The following is a 22,500-nucleotide window of genomic DNA, read 5'->3' on the forward strand; positions in this document are numbered from 1 at the left end:
CTACGGAAGGAGATGGAGGAGTGGTAGGACATCCAAGCCGAGCAGATGTTGTGTGTGATGGATCTCATTGTGGGAGCTTTCCTCCACAATGCTCTGAAATCCTTTTCCAGAAGAGCGAGAATCTTAATCCAGAAGCTCTGAAACCTGATTCAAGGATGGGAACAATGTGCTTCTAGTATAATAGAGGTTCTTGAATTAATTGATCAATGAGCGGTACAGTCAAATTGTAAAAGCTTGAGCATTGAAATGAAAAGCTGCATAGTATTCTAGGGGCCGTAGAATACACTGTGATTCCAGAAGATGTATTCTATAAAAAAAAATATTCTAGAGGCCCTCAAATGTATTGTAGAAGATTGTGAATGGGGCTCTTGAGCAACTATAATCTCAAACTTCTAAATATGTTGATGTTTAGAATTTCAGGAGAATCCTCCTCTTATATCTCTTTCTTGTTCCCCCTCTCCCTCCCTCCCTCCCTCTCTCTCTCCCCCTCTCTCTCCCCCCCAGCCGCCTCTCCACCCGTCTGGATGACATCAGGAGGACGGCGTGTGGCGACGGCCAGTCCCGCTGCCTCCTGTGCGGGGAGGCGTTCGGACCGCAGGGGGTCTCGCCGGTGCTCTGTGTTCAGTGCAGAAAGGTGGGCGGATTAGATAAAGGGCATTATCAGACGACAGCGCACAACAGTGAACACAATGAAAAGCGCAGGTGAAAACGCGTGGGCAGAGTGTATGCCGCCAGGGGAAATGAGAGGGTGCAGACAGTAGAGTGGGCTGTCGAGTCCTGGAATGATCTCTGTAGTGGCAGGGGCGGGCTGGGGGTTAATTGGCTGCGAGTGACACACACTGTGTGTGTTTCTCGTCTTGTACACTTCCTGTGTCCTGCTGCTGCTCCTGGCTTAATGCCAGCTGAACTGGAAAAGTGCATGTGCCGTGCACCTGCCACCAGGGACCAAGCTGTGTGCGTGTGTGTTGCGTACGTGGGTGCCTGCGTGCATGCGTTTGTGTGTATCTCGCACGTGTGTGTGTGTGTGTGTGTGTGTGTGTGTGTGTGTGTGTGTGTGTGTGTGTGTGTGTGTGTGTGTGTGTGTGTGTGTGTGTGTGTGTGTGTGTGTGTGTGCGTGCACATATATGTGTAGGTGCCTATAAAGGTGTGTGAATGTGTTTGTATGCACATAAATGTGTATGTGCTTATAGTGTATATTGTCTGTGTGTGTGTATGCACATATGTATGCATGTGCCTATAACGTTGTGTGTGTGTGTGTGTGTGTGTGTGTGTGTGTGTGTGTGTGTGTGTGTGTGTGTGTGTGTGTGTGTGTGTGTGTGTGTGTGTGTGTGTGTGTGTGTGTGTGTGTGTGTGTGTGTGCGTGTGTGTGTGCAGAACATGTGCAGTAAGTGCGGGATCTGCAGTCACAGCCGGTCATGTCCCGTGTGGCTCTGTCGGATCTGCAGCGAGCAGCAAGAGGTGAGCACCAATGAACCCGTGAACACACGGACATCTTAACATATGAAGTTACATGAATACATTAACATATGAACACATGAATACTTGATGATTCCTCCCCCATTCACTGTAAATAATCAAATAGATATAAAGTGAGCAACAATGGCCAGATGAACAAGGACGACATTAGGAGCCCTTACTCAATCATAGGGCTCAGAGATGCATTGAGTCTTGATGCATTTTTAATAATGGTAAATATATCCTACCAGGAAAGCCCACTAAATACACTAAGCAAGTCATGTTTTTATTAATGCATAAGGATCTATTTGGATTTATTGCAACATAAACAATAATAAATCACAATAAAAGTGAAGGTTATATCAGGGTCTTCTGTCTTTCTGTCATGGCCTCCGGGTACACACCCTTAGATTAATTCAGTTTGGTGTCAATCATCCCAAGTACAAATCAATAAACACACATTGACATGCCCTGTTCCGAACAAACAGACAAATACACAACCAAACAAGCAGAAAAACATCTTCAGCTAAGAACACTTAAACTAAAACCGCGAGATCTGACTTGATCATCAACAATATTTATCCAAGACAAATATGCTGCAAAGCCTTTTGCTTGCAGACTTGGTTGTTCTCGTAGAACAGGATGTGAGAAGGATGTGAGAATTCACACACCTATGTTTTCACCTATTCTACATTTGCACAAATCAAGTGTTTGCAACATAATCCCCTTCAGACAGAGCCTCTACCCTGTGTCTTATCGGTTCCTCCCCTCCTCTCTTCAGATCCAGAAGCGTTCAGGGGCCTGGTTCTACAAGGGCCAGGCCCAGCAGGTGCTGCCTGGCCCACTGCCCCTCACCGGGCCCAGCAAGCCCAGCAGGGAGACCAGGGCCCAGCAGAACCTCCGGGAACCAGCCCAGCAGACGATGGAGGCCAGCGACCAACCACCACAACAAGGTTCTTATTGTGCAGCGGGTCTGGGTGTGTTGTGAGTGGAGCTGCGATATGCAGTAGCTGACATGGTAGTTGTATGTATATATACTGTAGCCAACATGTTAGTTGTATGTATATGTACTGTAGCTACCATGTTAGTTGTATGTATATGTAATGAAGCTAACATGTTAGTATGTATATATATATATACTGTAGCTTACATGTAAGCTGTATGTATACTGTAGCTAAAATGTTAGTTGTATGTATATATACTGTACATACGGTAGCTACGTGTCAGTTGTATGTACAGTATATTTACTGTAGCAGACATGGATGCACTTGGATGATCGTTTATTGATCTCCCGGGGCCTGAAGAGTGTGGTACATGTGTGTATGCTTGTGTTTGTTTGTGCGTGTGTGCGTGCGTGCGTGCGTGCGTGTGTGCGTGCATGCGTGTGTGCATGTGTGTGTGTGTGTGTGTTTATGTGTTCATGAATGATGACCGTTGTCCTCATGATCCCAGAGCCACAACAGAGACCCAGTGGGCCAGAACACGGGTACTCTGGACCCCGCACTGGACCCTCAGCAGGGGCCAATGGTGACAGACGACAGCCCTCTGGACCAACCACGGGGAGAACTACCAACGCAGAGAGAACTACCAACGCAGAGAGACCTACAAACGCAGAGAGACCTACAAATGCAGAGAGACCTACAAATGCAGAGAGAACTACAAATACAGAGAGAGCTACAAATGCAGAGAGAACTACGAATGCAGAGAGACCTACAACCATGGAGAAAGCTACCCCCCTCCCCAAACCAACCCCGGCCAGGTCACAATTGGGGACTGCGCCGAACACAGTCCAACTAGGCCAACACAAGGGTGAATTTAAACACATCCCATCAGTATTGTTGTATTTTATCAAACATATGTTTTTGAAGCTACCTCATTTGTTTCCTTCAGGGAAATGGGTAGCAAACATTTTGTGAATAGATGTACATTATTGACGCTGCTGTGCTGTCTCTGTCCCTGTTCTAACTCCCCAAGCCCCTGCGGCAGATGTGGAAAGTAGCTCCCTCGAGAGGTGCACCACAGCGCCCTCTTCAGGCGTCATGATGAAAACACAGCCGCTCGTTTCCTCTACCCCATCAGCGCGTACTGCTGCTGCTGCTAGTCCCTCGCCAGCCCGAGTCGCGCCTCAGCAGACAGAAGAGGATGAGGTTGACTACGACTCTGATGAGTCCAGTAAGATTAAAATGAAATATTTCATATTTGACATTAATTATATATAAATTATAAATTGTTAAATGATATTATATTGATATAATATAATATCATCTAACAATGATGTTATTTTGTCATCATTGTATATAGTATGTATATTTGTGAGATTCGTAAAAAATCGAACTATCTTCTATATGTATAAAGTACTTTTAGCTAGGAAGGCTACACTATTAGCTTCTGGAACTACTACAGTGTCTGATTAAAGCCTTTCTTTTGTAAATAAGTAGCCCTAAGCTAATGTTACATTTTACCTTATACTTCACTTAAGATTTGATTAGTTGACTACATATTAAGGGACCATAATGTGTCCTAAAACGTCCCTTGTGTGTTTGTTTGTGGTTGTGTTTGTCTGTTGTAGCTACTCTGGGCTTACTAGAGTTCTCCCTCCTCTACGAACAGGAGACCCATGCTCTACACTGCTGCATTGTCAAAGCCAAGGTGAACAAACACGCACGCACACCCTCACACGCACGTACAAACACACACGATCGGACAAACGCCCTCCCACACACACACACACACATATGGAAGGTCAGTCAATAGCAATAGCACTCTTGCTGCTTGCGGTATGTCGATGTTTCAGGTCGGACAGTGAACATTTAAACGTCAAGAATAATCTGATACATTGTTCAAATAGGATGGGAGAAAGACACACAGAGACAGAGAGAAAGTGAGAGAGATGTTTCCCCGGGTATAGACGTCCACTACATGCTGCTGAGTTAGATTACCTCGACCCCTCTAGGACGCCACTCTGAATTGTAATCTTCAGATCTAAGTATGAAAAGATTTATTTAGCAGAACAGCAGAACAAGAGAATCCACAAAGCATGTCAAATCATTCTCCTGAGCTCTCTTACTCTTGCAGGCTTTGTTATAGAGGGTGTGTTCAGGACATCTCCATAAACCCCTTCAGGGCCATAAAGCTACCATAAAGTGCGTCCCCAGCTCAGGCAACTATCCGTGGGATAGGGCTCAACGAGTATCCGCAACAAAATGGTGGACAAAATAGTGCAGCAGTCTAAAGGACAGCCGAGCACACTGTGTAAGGATACTATGGAGACATCTGTGAATGCATATAGAACATATGTATTTGTTGTCATTGCACAGGATACAACGAAATTTGATGGCAGTCCTCTTGGTGCTTTATATATAGAGTTATAAAAATAATATAAAACAAAACAATGTCCAGCCATTCACAGACAACCACTCTCTACCCTCCCACATCTCCACATCCTCACACACGCATTACATCCACATGCATCCTCCAGTGCACACTTAAAGCGGCAGTGAGGTAGCATGGAAAAAGTGCATACAGTGCATACAGTCTGACACTGGGCTTAGTCTCTAAGCTCTGGTTAGGGCCGTGTGTGAAGGTGACTGGAAGTGTTCCGTGTCCGTATTACGGGGGGGGGGGGGGTTATATGGGGGGCATATGCACACTTTGCATATGCATTTGCATATTGTCATGTGCCATTACCCCCCTCGCTCATGGGCCTTCCCAAACTGTGGTCGTCTTCAGGGTCTGAAGCCGATGGACTCCAACGGGCTGGCCGACCCCTACGTGAAGCTGCACCTGCTGCCTGGAGCTAGCAAGGTATCCCCTGCTGCCTACGGCGGATTATTAGTGATTATTCATTAGAAATATTGGTTTGGTTATCTTGCTTTCAAAACCCCCCCACCCATATCTTACCTCCCCCACATTTGTATCTATATTTTATATTGTTTTAATTAATTATTGAAGAATAAATACGATTTGTATTTCAGAATATAAAAATCTCCAACATTTCATCTACTTTTGTCTGACTCCTCTTTTCTCTCCTTTCTCTCCTCCTTTCTCTCCTCTCTCCTTTCCACTCCTATCTCGTTTCTCTCTCCTCACTCCTCTCTCCTTCGTCTCTCCTCCTGTCTCCTGTCTTCTCTCTTCTCCCCTCTCTCCTCCTCTCGTCACTCCTCTCTCCTTCGTCTCTCCTCCTGTCTCCTGTCTTCTCTCTTCTCCCCTCTCTCCTCCTCTCCTCTCGTCGCTCATCTCTCCTTATCCTGTGTCGTTCAGTCTAATAAACTTCGTACCAAGACGCTGAAGCACACGTTGAACCCTGTGTGGAACGAGACGCTGGTGTACCACGGCATCACCGATGAAGAGATGACCCGCAAGTCACTCAGGTACCACCAAGACATAAATACAATGATACACACATATGCACACATACACAAATACCAACTATTCATATTTTGAAATATATGGTAGATAAATAGACAGACAGACAGACAGACAGACAGACAGACAGACAGACAGACAGACAGAAAGACAGACAGACAGACAGACAGACAGACAGACAGACAGACAGACAGACAGACAGACAGACAGACAGACAGACAGACAGACAGACAGACAGACAGACAGACAGACAGACAGACATACAGACAGACATATGATAAAGAAATGGTAAATTGGTAGACTGGTATACAAATGTTCTCTCTATCCGCAGTCTGTCAGTAAGTGATAGAGAAAAATGTAGTGAACATGCTCTCTCTCTCTCTCTCTCTCTCTCTCTCTCTCTCTCTCTCTCTCTCTCTCTCTCTCTCTCTCTCTCTCTCTCTCTCTCTCTCTCTCTCTCTCTCTCCATTCAGTCAGTGAGTGGTAGAGACAGGTTGTTAACATACTCTCTTTCTCTGCAGTCTGTCAGTGAGTGGTAGAGAGACAAGTAGTTAACATGCTCTCTCTCTCTCTCTGTAGGCACTCAGTCAGTGGTAGAGTGACCAGTTGTTAACATGCTCTCTCTCTCTCTCTCTCGCTCTCTCTCTCTATCTGCAGTCTATCAGTCAGTGAGAGAGAGACATGTAGTTAACCTGCTGTCTCTCTCTGCAGGCTCTCAGCAAGTGATACAGAGACAAGTACCGTAGTTACTATGCTCTCTCTCTCTGCAGTCCATCAGTGAATAGTAGAGAGACAGGTTGTTAACCATCTCTCTCTCTCTGCAGTCTATCAGTGAGTGGCAGAGAGACATCTAGTTGAAATGCTCTCTCTCTGCAGGCTCGCAGTGAGCGATGAGGATAAGTTTGGCCATAATGAGTTCATCGGAGAGACTCGTGTGGCGCTGAAGAAACTCAAGTTCAACCAGAAGAAGAACTTCAGTGTGTGCCTGGAGAGGGTGGTCCAGGTGAGAACCAGCAAGAGCCAGGATGACATCCATGTGGATTACTGTGGGGAACACTCACTCTCCCCCCTTTCTTACTCTTCTTCTCATTAAAACCCTTATTTATCTCTCTCTCTCTCTCTCTCTCTCTCTCTCTGTCTCTTTCTCTCTCTCTTTTTCTAACTGAATTTTTCGCCCCCTGTATTCCTGTAAATTGTTTTGGTTTATTGTAAGATCAAGATAACGCGAAAAATGTGCTAAATCGAATCTGTAACAGTCTCTCTCCCTCTCATTCTCTCTCTCATTCTATCTCTCTCTCTCTGTCTCTCTCTCAATCTCTCTCTCTCTCTCTCTCTCTCTCTCTCTCTCTCTCTCTCTCTCTCTCTCTCCCTTCTCTAAAACCCTCTTGCTTCCTCTCTATTGCCTTTTCTCATGCTCTCTCTCACTTTCCCTCCCTCTTTCTGGCTCTGTCCCTCTGTCGTCATATCTTGCTTTCTCTCCCTCTCCCCATCCCTCTCCCTCTCTATTTAACCCTCTGTTTCTCCCCCCCCCCTCTCTATCTCTCTAAAGGTGAAGAAGGCACAAGGGGGGTCAGCGAGGGGTATGGCTCTCTATGAGGATGATGTAAGACACGTTTATCAGATTACCTGCACTATACATTTCTGTTAATCTGTGTGTTTCCTGCTACTTATAGACCTATACAGTAGCTGTATACATGGTTGAGTGCATGCTTCCGGTTAAAGATGGAGATTTAGACTGATTTAGACAGTAATCCGATTTAGGAGGTTGCACATATATTAACAGTATGCATGTATAGTTGATGTGTGCTTGGGGGATGGTTAGCTAGCCATTCTTTCGACATATAGACCCATAGATACATATATCATTATTTAGATTTTATGTATCCCATAATTCCAATTGAGTTGATGGGTGCTTGTAGAGGAAGACAAGACTCCTTAAAGACATACATATAGGCCCTATACAAATACAAATACATATTTTAATGATCTATACATTATTTTCCTTAGACATTTTTAACATTATCTGGTTGGTTGTTGATACATATATGATCCATAAATATATGTCAACGTATTCATATGTTTGCAGGGCAAGGACGGAGAGAGCAGCGAGGAGCGGGGCCGCGTCCAGGTGTCTCTGCACTACGACAGCCGGCAGGGCCGCCTGGTGGTGGGAGTGGTGCGCTGCGCCCACCTTGCCGCAATGGACTCCAACGGATACTCCGACCCCTTCGTTAAAGTGTGCGTTTATTACTGTCCTCCGGCCGTGTGTTCTCCACTTTTATCTATGGAGATATGTTTAGTCTTATGTTTGAAAAGACCATCACACGAGAATTGAAAGACATTTATTTTCTTTGAAAGGTTGAAAGATTCTGGGTTTGAACCCCAATGTCCACTGTTTACCTGTAAGCCTCTTGAGCAAGGCGCCTTACCTCCTATCTGCACATAAATGAATCACAAAAAAGGATTTTGATATAAACGTCAGGTATTTGAAGAATAGATATTGTCATTTACGAGAGACAAACCAACCGACCTCAGGTGCACACAGTTTGTCAAGTGTTGTCTTGTGGTATTGCTGCAGATGTCTGAAGCCAGATATGGGGAAGAAGGCCAAGAACAAGACACAGACGAAGAAGAAGACCCTTAACCCAGAGTACAACGAGGTCGGCTCCGCACCACTCTCTGACAAGGCTCCGTCCAGACTGTTGATCACCCATTTATCCTCCATGACTGCCTCTAAAATTGTTTGTGGTTGCCCATGCTTTAAATGCTCTGCTTGTCTTACAGGAGTTCAGCTATGAAATAAAACATGGTGAGTTGGCCAAGAAGACCTTGGATATCTCCGTCTGGGACTACGACATGGGCAAGTCCAACGATTTCATCGGTACGTATCTTGACTTGAACACTTACAGGACGATACCGGTTGAGCAAACTGTTGCAGCCGTCTCTCCTGGCTTCACAAAAACACCCATTACTTGCTTAATTGCTTCCTTGTACCAATTCTGCTGATGAATTTAGAGCGTGGGCACGTCTGCCAACAATGAAAACCCTTTGCAATACAGCACTTTCATATTTTGGAATCCCTGTGCGTCGATAAGTGTGCAGTTTGTGAGGATAATAACAAGAGGTTGCCATACAAGTCCTTTGCCAAACCTCCTATCACAACCACCAAAGTGCTGATTTGCAATATTATATATTCATGGCGGTGCAAGCGACAAAAAATGCTCTTCAGCAGAATCCGTACAATGAAGGGATCATCTAGCCAAATTAATTTGGTGACGGTTGTTTTAATGAAGCCAAGAGAAATGCTACGCTGGTTTGTTCAGAAAAATAGGTATTGTCCTTTAATGCGTGTCTGCATTCAGCAATCCATCCATTCGTCATCTATCTATCAATGTCCCATCCACCTGTCCATTCATCAATTCATCCATACCTCCATCTCCTATCTATCGTCAATGATCCATCCATGCATCCATCATCTATATATCAATAAGTCATCCATCTATTTATCGATCCATGTCTCCACCCCCCCCCCAAGGCGGCTGCCAGCTGGGCATCCAGGCGAAGGGAGAGTGTCTGAAGCACTGGTACGAATGTCTGAAGAACAAAGACAAGAAGATAGAGCGCTGGCACGTTCTCCTCAATGACGACCCTGCCAAGTTCGAGGACTGAGACCTCCTTCCTTCATCTATCCATCTCATTTTGGGTCCAGTGACAGTTATCCATTCCCATCTCTTCCCAGTCGGAGCGGGGGCTTTTATTCTGGAACGCACCCACGGGTTTGTGTCCTCCCTACCTTTTACGGTGTTTGTTCTGAGGCAGAATGTGCATGCATGTCTAGAATGGATTCTGACCTCGTTGCCAATATGTGGCCATTAATATTGAAGCAGTTTTCAGTTCTACCATAGGATTTCTCTTTTATTTTGTCTTTCAGCATTAACCTAATGTTAAGAGAATGATAATTCCATTTCGTGTCCTTTACTGTGGGACGGTATGTTATTAAGCGTGTCTTGTACCTCGTCTCTACCTCCTAAGGTGATCTCCTGCGCTCTTATTGTGAAATGAGAAGATCACATACTGTGCAATAATGTGATATAATGTTATATACAATGCTATGTCACACCTTATTTTAGTCCATATTCGTTTGATTTAGTAGTCTGTACTAAGATGAAATATCTTCTTATCTGTTATATTTATCCTGGAAATATTGTAGATTGTTAAAAGACAGTTGGTATTACTGACCTAAATAAGTCTGGTTTGTGTTAAAATATTAAAAGTCATCAGAATGAATTGACTAGCCTACTAGCTCCTACTATGCTCTTCTGCAACTGCATGGCTATGTATCTCTCTCTCCCTCTCTGTATTGCTCTCTGTGTGGTCCTCTCGCTAACACTATCTCTGTATCGCTCTCTCTCTCTCTTTTGCTCTCTCCCTAAACATCTCTCAGAATCTCTCTCTGTATCTCCCTTTATATCTCTTTCTCTATCTCTCTTTCTCTCCATATAGTGTATAATTCTCTTGCTTTATCGCTCTATCTCTCAATCCTTGTCTGTTTGTGCCTCTCAGTAGCTCTCTATCATATCGTGTCATACCACTCTTTATTTATTTCTGTATTCAATCGTCTTTCTCTATTTTTCTGGTATCATACATATTATTTATTTATTTTTCCATCTCTACATTCCCTATCCTAAGAAAAATGCCTCCAATATTGTATGCATGCATCCTACACCATCATGTACAACTATTTTTAAAAACGTTGATCGTTTAGGCCGGGCATTAATTGAAATTGTCTGTATGATGCTTATGACTTGCAATTGGTGGTGCCACTTCAAAATCATCTTCATTTTTCATTCTTGGTATAGACGACCGATTTATTGTTTGATATATATATGTGTATAGGCACACCGATAATGTAGCATACATTCTTGTTGGTAAATAAAAACATTGTGCAATCACTATATTGTCTGTGCTTGTAGTAATGTGATTTCACATGACTACTTCTACTACTATTATACTACTACTAGGGCTGTAGTGGAGGGTAAACGCACGTAAACGCCGTTTACGCACCTCTGGAATTTAGGAAATAGCCTTTACGCACCTCTAAATAGCGATTACGCACCTCAAAGTTCCCTGTGCCTTGTATTCTGCCGTTGGAATAATCGGAAATAAATTCAGCATAATTTTAAAACACCTAAGACAAGGTTTCATATTGTTGAACAAATAAACGCTGTAATCTGAATCATTTATCTGCGCTGTAGCAGGCCTATGCTATTATGGTCTGTGACCCTGCAATCAGTGCCTTGCGGCTGCGGCAGCGACACCAATCAGGATCCAGGAAAATATGTAAACAGGAAGTATGTAAACACATGGCCCTGCGCGTTGTGGATTATCATGCCTGCCTACCTGTCATTAATTAGCCATGGATATCAGGCGATTTTTGAAGAGCGTGCTCCCACTCCAACAGATGCCCGAAAAAGGCCTCAAGTACAAAGTAAGACTGAAGATGATCAATTCACATGAGTCGTTTTTGTGATTTATAAATCAATTTTACTTGACGAACTATTAAGTGACTACGAGCATTCAGATTGGCCAATGCGTAGTAATGCTATCCGTGTACTGCCCACGTCAAAATGAGTGAAAGTCAGTCAGAGTTTTACTGTCCATATTAAACTCCGGTTTCGGCGTATCAACTTCGCTATAGCTTGGTCGCTATGTTAAAGCCTCAATTTGGAGATGCGAGGTTGGCGGTTGCAGCCGTGGACTCCGCGGCTGAACCGTGGATCGGGCGGATGACGCGACAAAAAAATATATTTTAATTAAATTCGGGCGGTTGGCGGTTAAACCAATAAAAATATAAATATTTATAAATATTTGTATTTTATATATTATAAATATTTTTATTTTATTATTTATTTTCTTTAAAGTTATTTTCCCAGCAAACTGGCCTGTTCCCTAGAGTAGCAGTATGGGGAATCCAAGTTGAAACAACTTGCCCAAAGGTTCAGACTTGATGACAGAAAAATTCTTGAAGGCTATAGGGATTTTAAGGATAACTCGAGCATCATTCAAGAAAACCTTGCACCACTCCTGAATATCGACCATCTCATTCCAGTTAGCACTGCTGAGTGTGAGAGGGGGTTCAGCTTAATGAACATCATAGTGTGCCCCCTGAGATGCAGTCTGCACTTGGTCACAGTGTCGTCCTTGATTTTTATTCAACTGAATGGCCCACCACTCAGCCACCACAAAGTTCAATCCAACACGTATGTGAAGTCCTGGCTGGTGAAGCACAGGGGAGCCATGAACTCCAGGACACGCCCCTGCAAGGCAGGACCTGACGTGGAGGACAAGGAGGCCCTCTGGGCACTACTGTGAAAAGCATGCATACTAATGCACAAACATACACACATGCCATTAGATAGATAGTTCTTAATCTACACATACTTTTCTTTACTGTTGAAATTTGAATAACTTGAATAAACTACAAACACATTCATTGACTGTCATTGATTGATTTAATATGACTTTAATTGATAACATAATGGAATATAGCCAGGCTAGCCTTATAGAGTCGCAACACTTTGCGTTGCGTTGCGTTGTGTCGAGGTCGGTCTGATCAAAAAATTCATAGTTTACCCACCTCTAATTTGACCACTACAGCCCTACTACTACTACTACTACTACTCTTACTCCTACTTATACTGCTGCTGCTACTCTTACTCCTACTGCTACTACTAAAACAACTTATTTTAATAACTTATAGTAATCAATTACAAGCACATTTTTATATGAGTTTATTGATGAATCTTACCTTTTCAAACTCTTCCCCAAAGAAAAACATAAAGGTATTAAATTAAAATGTGCATGTGTGTTGCAGGACAGTGCATGTACACTGAGGTGCACTCACACTAGGCCATCTGGCCGTGGCCGTTGGCCGTCGCAACTGTGGCCTGGCCACGGTAGGCTCTTGTACATACGTCATCACGTCGTAACACGTCATCATAAAGCGTCCGCTGCATGGACCATAATAAAGTCTGCCGCCAGTCAGAGTTTTAACAACAATCGACAACACTACAGAGAACACAGTTCGCACTTTGCTGAGTCTGTTGCTTATCGTCTGCCCAAATGGCTAACAGACACTCGACTTCTCTATGGGACCAATGTGAACCAACAGTTGAACCGCTTGACGCCATGTTTAGTTTAATTGGAAAGAAGGCTCGTCGCCTTTATTATGTCCATGGTCGTCGCATGGACTATACGTCATCCAGCTCGGTTGCGTAGCCGTGCGTGTGCGCGTGTCGGCTCATTAGCATCTGTACCGTGGCGGCCCGTACCCTAGCAGGACACCTCTCCCAAGTGGCCAAGTTGGCCTGGCATGGCCAGACTGGCCACACTCTCACACTGGCAGATTTGAGCACGGTTAGGTGTGAAAACGCCAACGGCCACGGCCAGATGGCCTAGTGTGAGTGCACCCTGATGAAAAGCCAAAACAACCAGTATATAGGAAGTAGAACTATAAAGGAGGCGGGGCATGGGACTTTGTTTCAATCAGGTGAGGTTTGGACCAATCAGCAGAGGCAGACACGTAACTGACAGCTGAGTGAACTTTGAATAAGTCAATAAAACTGTTCCTCGTCCTCACTCTCTCTTTCCAAGTAGGTGAAAGGTTACAATAATCAGGTCAAGACTCCAATCAAAGGTGACGCTCTGTTTACATTATGTTAACTGCAATTATTGCAATACCATTATTATGAATGAAGTATGCCTATATGTGTAGTAGGAGTAAAACATCACTTCGTTCTGAATATGTGATTTGAAAAACATAGCACTTTAAAATATAAATATAATAGCAACAGCATTGGAATACATTCTACTATCAAAATACAGTACACATATCTATGTTTCATACTCACGGTGATGTGCAAAAATATAAACAATGATATGAATTTTACTGTGCTAAATATTTGCTTTATACAATCTCTCCCAGTAGGCCCATTTAATATTCAAATATGATCAGTAAGGCAGGCTAAGGGCTGGCTGCGTTTACGCGCGCCTTTTTTGTGACTCTGAGTTGATCAATATCGCTTAGCCTATAAAAATTGCCTAGACACAGAGCGGACAAAAGTCGCCCAAACATACAACAAAAAAAGAGGAGGAATAGACGCGGTTGTCTGTTCACTGTATCACTAGTGTACTCAGTGGCTGACAGGTGTGTCTCTGGTAGACCTAATGTTTAGCTAGGAGCTTGGCATCATACGATATCTGAGGTGCAGCTGACATCACTTTAACACCCCGGGAAATCCCCGTTTCTAATCTAGAATAGATAAGAAATATGCCTATATATACGTTCAACTAACGTAGAAATCATAAACTGCCATCTGGGTGAATTATCTGTAATAATTCATTTATTTACCTTTAACTTATTTAGCTAAATTTACATTTTGCTTTAGTTATTCTTCCTCAGAATGCACCCTTTTCATATTTTTCGAGTATTTTTAATATTTCGAGCTTTGATATCGAGCTCTGCAGCAGATGTAGAGAGCATCTGTGCTTATACCCGACTTGCGTCCAACGGTGAAACTCACTACAGTTTCCTCCGGACGGGCCACCACAGCCCTCACCATCGTTCCGCCGCCGTGCGCCTCTACCACTCCGTGTGGTCCCCAGACCGCGCGCTGCTCCAGTGCTCCTGGGTGGAGGACGCAGCCGTCACAGAAAACTATCTATCCCTGTGCCGAGAGAAAACTAATGAGTTCTTGGAGAACCACAGTGAGCATTTAAATATCAATGCATTGTTTGCATCAAATCGATTATGTGACGACGTGAACGCACCGTTTGTGGTTAAAGAACGCGCAAGCCGAAGCAGAAAGGCAAGAAGCGTTGGCGCGCTGAGCGAAAGATCCAAGGCGGCGAGCCACCGGCGCGTGAAGCGCGGGTTTATTGTACCTGGGACGCTCTGGTGCGGGTCTGGCAACAAAGCACTGTCATATGCAGATTTGGGTGAGTTGCTTTTCATGTTTAAAGTTTCAAATGTTCCTTGTGAGTTGGATACATACAGAACACCTTTAGATGGACACTATATAAAACCATCAACCATAATTGGATCTATGTCTCTTGTCTGTGCTTTAGGAACCTTTACGGGGACGGACAGTTGTTGTCGTGAACATGACCATTGTCAGGAGACAATCTTGTCCTTCCAAAACAAATTCGGCGTCTTCAACACTAATATCTTCACCATGTCTCACTGCGATTGTGATAACAGGTAAGGATCATAGTATAAGATTCCCGACAACTGTACTTTTTTCATGCACAACTGTAATTTATTTATAACACCTATTATTTTTAACAAAGATAAATATATATCACACAATTTTAACAGAAACGCCATGAATAAAATAATATTGAAAATAATTAATTCAAAATATATCTATATAATAGATCTATAAATAGGCATACTGACAAAATAATCACTTTTACATTCACTGTAAGCGTTTAAGTGTAGATAGGTCTGTTTAGCGGTAATATCACATTGAATGTTGTGGTGGTCTTTCTAGGGTAGGCCCACACCTGCTCTGTCCCCAAAAGGGCTTGGTGTTGGCAGTGCCTCACCACAGACTTTGCTCCGTCCCTTAAAACTTAATATGATTAATCGTAATAAAAATAATAAAAAATATAATAAATAATACCCTATTGTTATCAGATTTGTTTAAGGCCGGGCTAGGTGCCAGTTATCTGTGTGGTGCAAGTTTGAGATTTCTGATCATGGACTTTGGTCCACGCAGGCCGGTTGGCACCGTTACGAGAGGGTTACCGTTATCGAACTAAAAGGATGTTCCGTCTCAACCTCAATTATGTTCTGTCTCAACCTAAATGATATTCTGTCTCAACCTGAAGGTTCCACAGTTGCCTAAGGAACGCCAACGACAGCATATCCGACGTGGTGGGGAAGGTCTTCTTCAACATGCTGCAGATGAACTGCTTTGAGCTCTCCTACACAGTAATCTGCATGGAGAGGAACTGGTTCGGCATGTAAGTGGACTTTTGTGGTCTCGCTATAGCCAAGGTTGATTCATATTGCTAAATTACGGTGTTTTATTGTAGATAACTGATAATATTGTGTGTGGGGCATGTCCTCCAGACAAACGTAGTCGACATTGATTGACAGGTTAAAATCTTCTCAAGTGCCAGATTAAGCTTGGATGGCCACTCAGGATGGCCATTCCAAATATGGGCGTGGGATACGCCCCTTGGTTGGTGACTTGCTAACAGCTCCGCCCCTACAGGTGTAAAGTGACCCAGACGGTGCTCCAGGCAGAAGTCCACCCTCCCGTCGCCTACGAGCCCCACGCCTCCACGTCCCAAGAGACCGCCACTCAGGAGAACGACGCTCAGGAGAACGACGCTCAGGAGAACGCCACTCAGGAGAACGCCACTCAGGAGAACGCCACTCAGGAGAACGACGATCAGGAGAACGCCACTCTGGAGAACGCCACTCTGGAGAACGCCACTCTGGAGAACGCCACTCAGGAGAACGCCACTCTGGAGAACGCCACTCTGGAGAACGCCACTCAGGAGAATGCCACTCTGGCGAACGCCACTCTGGAGAACGCCACTCTGGAGAACGCCACTCTGGAGAACGCCACTCAGGAGAATGCCACTCTGGAGAACGCCACTCTGGAGAACGCCACTCTGGAGAACGCCACTCTGGAGAACGCCACTCAGGAGAATGCCACTCTGGAGAACGCCACTCTGGAGAACGCCACTCAACAGAACGCCACTCAACAGAACGCCACTCAACAGAACGCCACTCAGGAGAACGGTACTCAAGAGAAGGCCATTCTGGAGACCGTGACTCAGGAGAACGCCACTCAAGCGACCCCGACCACGAGCTCGACGCCGCGCGCTGATCCCCCGGCGATGACCTCTGACCTCACCTCTGCTAGCGCCGCGGGCCCCGCCCTCAGTGTCGGTGTCTGGGCCACTCAGATGGAGAGCAGCGTGTCTCCATCTCCAGGCCAGGAGCTGTCGTGTGAGGCGTACAGAGAGCTGGACCAGTGCAGCAGAGCCAGGATCCTTCCCAAGCAGAGGAGATACGGTCTCCTGAACCCGGACACCAGGACCCTGTACCACTGCAGCTGCACAAAAAGGTACCGTGGGCCATAATGACAGAGTATTGTAATGCTTGGTAATTTACGTTTGACTGTGATCCAGATCCAATATTAGAACTGCTCTGAGGCATTTAACTACAGCCGAGATAAGAAGTGCTTGAAGAAACCTCCATAAAGCATGCAATCTACCTGTTTGCTTCCCTGTGGTTTAATACTGAATGCTAAGTTTACTAAGTTCAACAGCTGTTCATGTGCTTTAAAAAAAAATAGAGGGAGCATGGTTGAGACATTCGATTTTTGCAACACTAGGGCAAATGTACACTAATTTCACCAGACTGATTATTTGCATAGCGATCAGAGTTTGATACCCGGTCGTACCAAACCAGAAACCTGGCACCCGTGTCACTGTGCACTTCTCTGTACTCTTTAACCTCACGTGCACCTGATGGATCTGAGCGTAGCCATCGATCAAACTCCAGAATCCACTATTTCTGATGATTTACCATTTAGTCATTTCGCTTTTATCCAGAGCCACTGACAGTGAATTCAGTAGTATGCTCAAGCATTCCTCCAGGTTAGACTAGGGGCATCGGGGATCGAACCCAATAAATGTTGCCCCCTTAGGTACCACACTATTGGGCCTCCATCATATCTCTGCCCGTCCATGACTCGTTCCAAACATAATACTATACCGTTGAACTTGTACATTTGATAACCATCTAGAGTCTAATCCGTCTGTGATTTCATGCAGATTGTTTCAGATTTTAGCCCATCAGAGGCGGCTGACAGACGTGGACAAATTTCTCCTGGACAGAATTTCCCAATCCTGCTTCCTGATACCGGACTGTGGGGCGGGCAAGATGTAAGTACATCAGACCATTATAACTTGCATTAAATATATGGTTCATTAAAGTGACATGTATTCATATTAATGCCTTATTTTCCTTCTCCAGATGTAAAGCCATTGTACACCGTCCTGCCCTGCCAACATTGGACAGGACCATTCCCGGTGGGGAAATGGACGATTGGCGCCACCTACAGGCCGTGAGTCTCCGTGTCAGAACCTACAGGGTTAAACGAAAAAACGGAAAAGCGGTCAGACTCAGTACACTGTGCGATCGGATAATCCGAGCCAAAGTACCAAAAACCCGGAGTGACAGCACACATTGATGGATTCATCTTGATAGAGACACTGCTACAATCACTTATACATAGTTCATTTTTTGTATATATTATATATAGTATTTGTTATATATGAAATAGTGTGTATACATTTGTTATATTTGTTAAAAAAAATGCTCCTTTGTTTCAATAAAATACCTGCACATACCGTAAGCCCATGTGTCCATTGATCATTTGTCATTGATGGTCAATTTGTACATTATCATTGATGTTCGCTGTCCTTTAAAATACCATTTAAGTTAATGTTTTGATTGCTGAACTTGAACGTCCATGGATTTAACATTAGAGTGTGTTTTTATGTATGAACGAGGAAAAATATAAAGGCTTAATTAAATAAGATTACATGAAACAATAACATCGTTAAATATGCCAGCATATGAATTTATGATAACCGATCATATGAATCATATTATTATTAATTATGATATAATAATAATATGAATGCATAACAAAAAAACGTATTTAACATTCGTCTTTTTAAATTTAGACTGATAATTTGTGTGGCCATTATAATTCCTTCTCAGATATAAACAGTGGCCCATGCTCAGCAGTGCTATCATGAAAGTATCCGAAAACTTCACATTGATGACAAGAAATACCTCAGTATTATCTCAGACAGAACCGAACCAAACCCGGTCCGTGACCCAGTGCGGGTCATTTTTCTGGTGAAACCACCAGGTCAGAAGTTAAATAATCTGTTTCAGAAATATAGGACATCAACTAAAGCATCGATACACAAATAGCGTAGACCAGCCAGTTCGCCTTCCGTAAAAGTCCCATTGTTTGAAGAAGTGCGGGTCAGGTAACTCAACTCCGCTGTGATGTCATGAAAAAGTAATGGCGAGGCATCTGAGGGCTGCAGCCGGAGGAGCGACTCCCCACCCCGCCCCCCGCCGCCTCCTCCGGGGAAGAACTCCGCTACCGGGAGAGGAGAACCGGATCGGAACGGAACGGAGAACATGGCGCACTTATCCTTCTGGAATTACTTTGTCTGAGGAGGAAACTTCACCCCCTATGTAACTCGCTTGTCCCTGTCTTGTGGCTTATTAAATGGAGGACTTGAGGTTTGGTGGATAGTTGTAGGCTTACCCTATTGTCTCGAATGGCTCCCGGACGTCGGATTCTTCAATAATAAAAGTTTCGAGTCACTGTAGCCGTAGAGTGGACAAAATGGAAAAAGCGAAAGCTAAGAAGGAAAAGGTAAGCGTGTGAATGGAGCGGTGTGAATAACGGTTTTATGCATGATCAAAAGATGGGAGTAACATTCCTGTACCTAACTTGCTTTCCTACTCCTTACCCACGGTAAGGGGTGTGCACGGACCCATTCAGTGTAAATATAGCTCCAAGGAGCTGGCGCTAATGTAGCTTACTCTCATAGATTTTTCACTTGAGTTTAGGGGTTCAGTCGCCGTGTATGATTGTGCATCGTTGTCATGCGTGTGTGTGTGTGTGTGTGTGTGTGTGTGTGTGTGTGTGTGTGTGTGTGTGTGTGTGTGTGTGTGTGTGTGTGTGTGTGTGTGTGTGTGTGTGTGTGTGTGTGTGTGTGTGTGTGTGTGCGCGCGCGCGCGTGTGTGGTTGTGCATGTGTGTGTGTGTCTTTAAGTATTGTGGTAAGGTTCTTGGCAGTGATGTATGATACTGGAGGAGTGTGTGAGTATAAGGGAAAGTTAGTGATCGTATAGCATCGCGATACTCATGCTCCTGCCGAATCACTGGGGCTCTAGAATATCTGACACCAACACACACTTCCAAGTTCTCCCGTTGGGGCTCACTCAACAACTCCAATTCTTATTCGCGGAATACACACAAACAGCCAGTCTTCATCCACACACCGCCAGCTCCTTCCTTTCATTATTCCAAATACCACACCTCCAACTTCCGACAGCTAGACATTGTCAAGACCCCTTGTGGTTACAATACAAATAGTAGAGTACAATAGAATAATGGGAACTATTTTAGCATTATTTTCTGAATTATTTTCAGCATTATTAAATGACAATTCATTGGTAGGGAAGGAAAGACGCAAATATCTTTTAATTTTTCAGACTGTGTTTAATCTGATCAGGGCCCCGTTTCCCGAAAGCGTCGTTAGCCTAAGTGGATCGTGAAGTGCGTCGAAAGGGCATCGTAGAGTTTTCACCGCGTTTCCCGAAAGCATCGTGGGGAACGAACGTCTTGAAAACGCTCGTAGCTAACGAGTACTCCAGGGGTGCTCGTAGGTACTCGTAGGACGCTAAGAGCATCGTCAGCTATAGCCTCAGTGGCGACACCATCGGACATTCCGTCTATTGGATGCGTTTTATTAAAACGCATTGCGCCTTTATGTTCTTAGTTTGGTAATTAATAAAGATTATTAATTAATTTATTAATAAAGATGTTAAAATGGCCAAAATAAAACGGGACAGTCCAGAAAATGTTTGCGCAGGCAGGGCACTCAAAATGTGTGAGAGAAAGTGGGGGGATTTGTGCAGACTGACATAGGCTACTCATAAAACGTAGCATAAAATAATGTAAAAAAAAAAAAAAATTAAACAAATTAAAAAAAATAAAACATAAAGAAATAAAAAAATTATAAAAAACAAGCAAAGGAGCAGGCAAAAGGCTGGGATATGGTGGGGATTGGTCACGTTGACGGGAATGTTTAGTGACATGAGGGAGGGTGGAGGGGGTTAAAAAAAGTCTCAATCACTCTTCGACGCGCATGAAAACCAGCCGCGTAGTTATGAGGGAGGCCGTCCTCACACCGATCTTCCTCATCATCATCGTCCTCAACGTCCTCCGGTTCAAGCAATGCCACCCCAGCCTTAGCTGCAATGTTGTGCAACATAGCCGTCACACATATCACGGCGCATGACTTGGCCGGCGAAAACTGGAGCCCTCCGCCTGACTTGTGAGGCATCTAAGCGCAACTTCCACCTCCCGATCGTGCGCTCAACGATGCACCGGGCCAGACGGTGGGCTTCGTTGTATTCCTCATCATGGACGTCTCCCGGGTTATTCACAGGTGTGAAGAGGAATTATTTCAGGGGGGAAAATGCCGTGAAACGCACAGTGCATACAGGATTAGGACTGATATATGTCGGTTTAAGCCTAATCAATTGTGTTTTAATGTCTTTAGCATTCATATAATTGCAGTCTATTTTTTTTGTAGGCTACACTGCTGTTGTCCTTGATGGGGATATATTTTAACCCTTTTTAACACAATTTTCCTGCGACATTCCTGCGTCTCCCCCTCCTACGGAGCCCATTTCAGCACCGTGTCAGTAGACAGTTACAATCCTACGACGTCGTGAGTGCAGCGAATGCGCGTTCACGTTAAGAGGAGTTTCGGGAAACGCTCCAAAGAAATTGACGATGGATCGCAAGATCCATCGTGAGAATGATCGTACGAGCGTGGATCCATCGTTATCGGGAAACGGGGCCCAGGTTTGAGAAGCGTTTGTTTGTGTGTGTGTGTGTGTGTGTGTGTGTGTGTGTGTGTGTGTGTGTGTGTGTGTGTGTGTGTGTGTGTGTGTGTGTGTGTGTGTGTGTGTGTGTGTGTGTGTTTGTGGGCGTGCATGTGTGTCTTGCATGCTAGTTATTTCGTTTTTCAAACCCTTAACAGGCCATTGAATTTGACATACAAAGACACAAACAGTTGCAGCATTTGTGAATGTGTGTTTGTGTGTGTGTGTGTGTGTGTGTCTGTGCTTGTGTATATGTGTCTGTGTTTCTGTGTGTGTGCGTGCATATATATGGATGTACTCGTGCATGCTAGTGCGTGGGTGTGTCTGCCTGTATGGGTGTGTGTGTGTGTGTGTGTGTGTGTGTGTGTGTGTGTGTGTGTGTGTGTGTGTGTGTGTGTGTGTGTGTGTGTGTGCGCGTATGTGTGTGTGTGTGTGTGAGAGAGAGAGTATTTCAATGACTTTATAAGTGTGAGAAAGAGTGAGTGAGAGAGAGAGAAAGAGAGAGTTTGAATGACTTTATAAGTGTGAGAGAGTAAGAGGGGGAAAAGAGAGAGAGCGAGAGAGAGAGAGGGAGCCAGAGAGAGGGAGAAACATAATGAGTGCCTTGCTATAAGTTCTGGTAAGAGGATACATTTAGAAAAACCAAATCCGGAAGCACATAGCTTTTCTGACAAACCGTAACGTCTCCGTTTTAACTGAAATTACAGACGATGTGACAAAATAAATAGGAATAGCCCATCACATGTCTGTCTGTCTAACATTCCTTATGGTCTCATCTGCCAGGGATTATACAAATAAGTAAATAAGTCAACAAACAAAATGCAAAACTAATCGACAAATAGTTGGTCCCCCAGTTCAATTCTTTAAGCACATAGCTGTTTTAGGCCCAATCCCATTTCTACCCCTTACCCCTTCCCCTTACCCCTCCCCCTTGTTTTGAAGGGGTAA

The 22,500-nt window shown here is 44.2% G+C and overlaps 3 protein-coding genes across 3 annotated transcripts in view; all 3 read left to right on the forward strand.

The window, feature by feature from the left end:
• The window catches only part of rph3aa (rabphilin 3A homolog (mouse), a), a 10,467-nt gene extending 151 nt beyond the window's left edge, over positions 1-10,316 (forward strand). The window contains exons 2-15 of the mRNA XM_056578992.1: positions 505-634; positions 1,375-1,458; positions 2,237-2,408; positions 2,908-2,982; positions 3,442-3,627; positions 4,025-4,104; positions 5,185-5,259; positions 5,716-5,825; positions 6,697-6,823; positions 7,370-7,423; positions 7,907-8,058; positions 8,399-8,480; positions 8,605-8,701; positions 9,356-10,316. Of these exons, the coding sequence (XP_056434967.1) occupies positions 505-634; positions 1,375-1,458; positions 2,237-2,408; positions 2,908-2,982; positions 3,442-3,627; positions 4,025-4,104; positions 5,185-5,259; positions 5,716-5,825; positions 6,697-6,823; positions 7,370-7,423; positions 7,907-8,058; positions 8,399-8,480; positions 8,605-8,701; positions 9,356-9,489 (1,558 nt within the window). The 3' untranslated portion in view covers positions 9,490-10,316. The remainder of the gene's footprint in view (positions 1-504; positions 635-1,374; positions 1,459-2,236; positions 2,409-2,907; positions 2,983-3,441; positions 3,628-4,024; positions 4,105-5,184; positions 5,260-5,715; positions 5,826-6,696; positions 6,824-7,369; positions 7,424-7,906; positions 8,059-8,398; positions 8,481-8,604; positions 8,702-9,355) is intronic.
• Positions 10,317-13,931: 3,615 nt separating this feature from the next.
• Positions 13,932-18,278, forward strand: pla2g3 (phospholipase A2 group III). The gene is made up of 6 exons (XM_056578226.1): positions 13,932-14,817; positions 14,947-15,079; positions 15,712-15,846; positions 16,101-16,964; positions 17,677-17,787; positions 17,879-18,278. Exons 1-6 carry the CDS (start codon positions 14,283-14,285, stop codon positions 18,093-18,095), a joined length of 1,995 nt encoding a protein of 664 aa, XP_056434201.1. The 5' UTR covers positions 13,932-14,282; the 3' UTR covers positions 18,096-18,278.
• Positions 18,279-18,938: 660 nt separating this feature from the next.
• ttc28 (tetratricopeptide repeat domain 28) overlaps positions 18,939-22,500 on the forward strand; it is a 49,394-nt gene continuing 45,832 nt past the window's right edge. Inside the window, exon 1 of the mRNA XM_056578223.1 lies at positions 18,939-19,307. Within this exon, the coding sequence (XP_056434198.1) occupies positions 19,278-19,307 (30 nt within the window). The 5' untranslated portion in view covers positions 18,939-19,277. The remainder of the gene's footprint in view (positions 19,308-22,500) is intronic.

Source organism: Gadus chalcogrammus, chromosome 19 (genome assembly GCF_026213295.1).
Source record: "Gadus chalcogrammus isolate NIFS_2021 chromosome 19, NIFS_Gcha_1.0, whole genome shotgun sequence".
Classification (NCBI taxonomy): Eukaryota; Metazoa; Chordata; class Actinopteri; order Gadiformes; family Gadidae; genus Gadus; species Gadus chalcogrammus.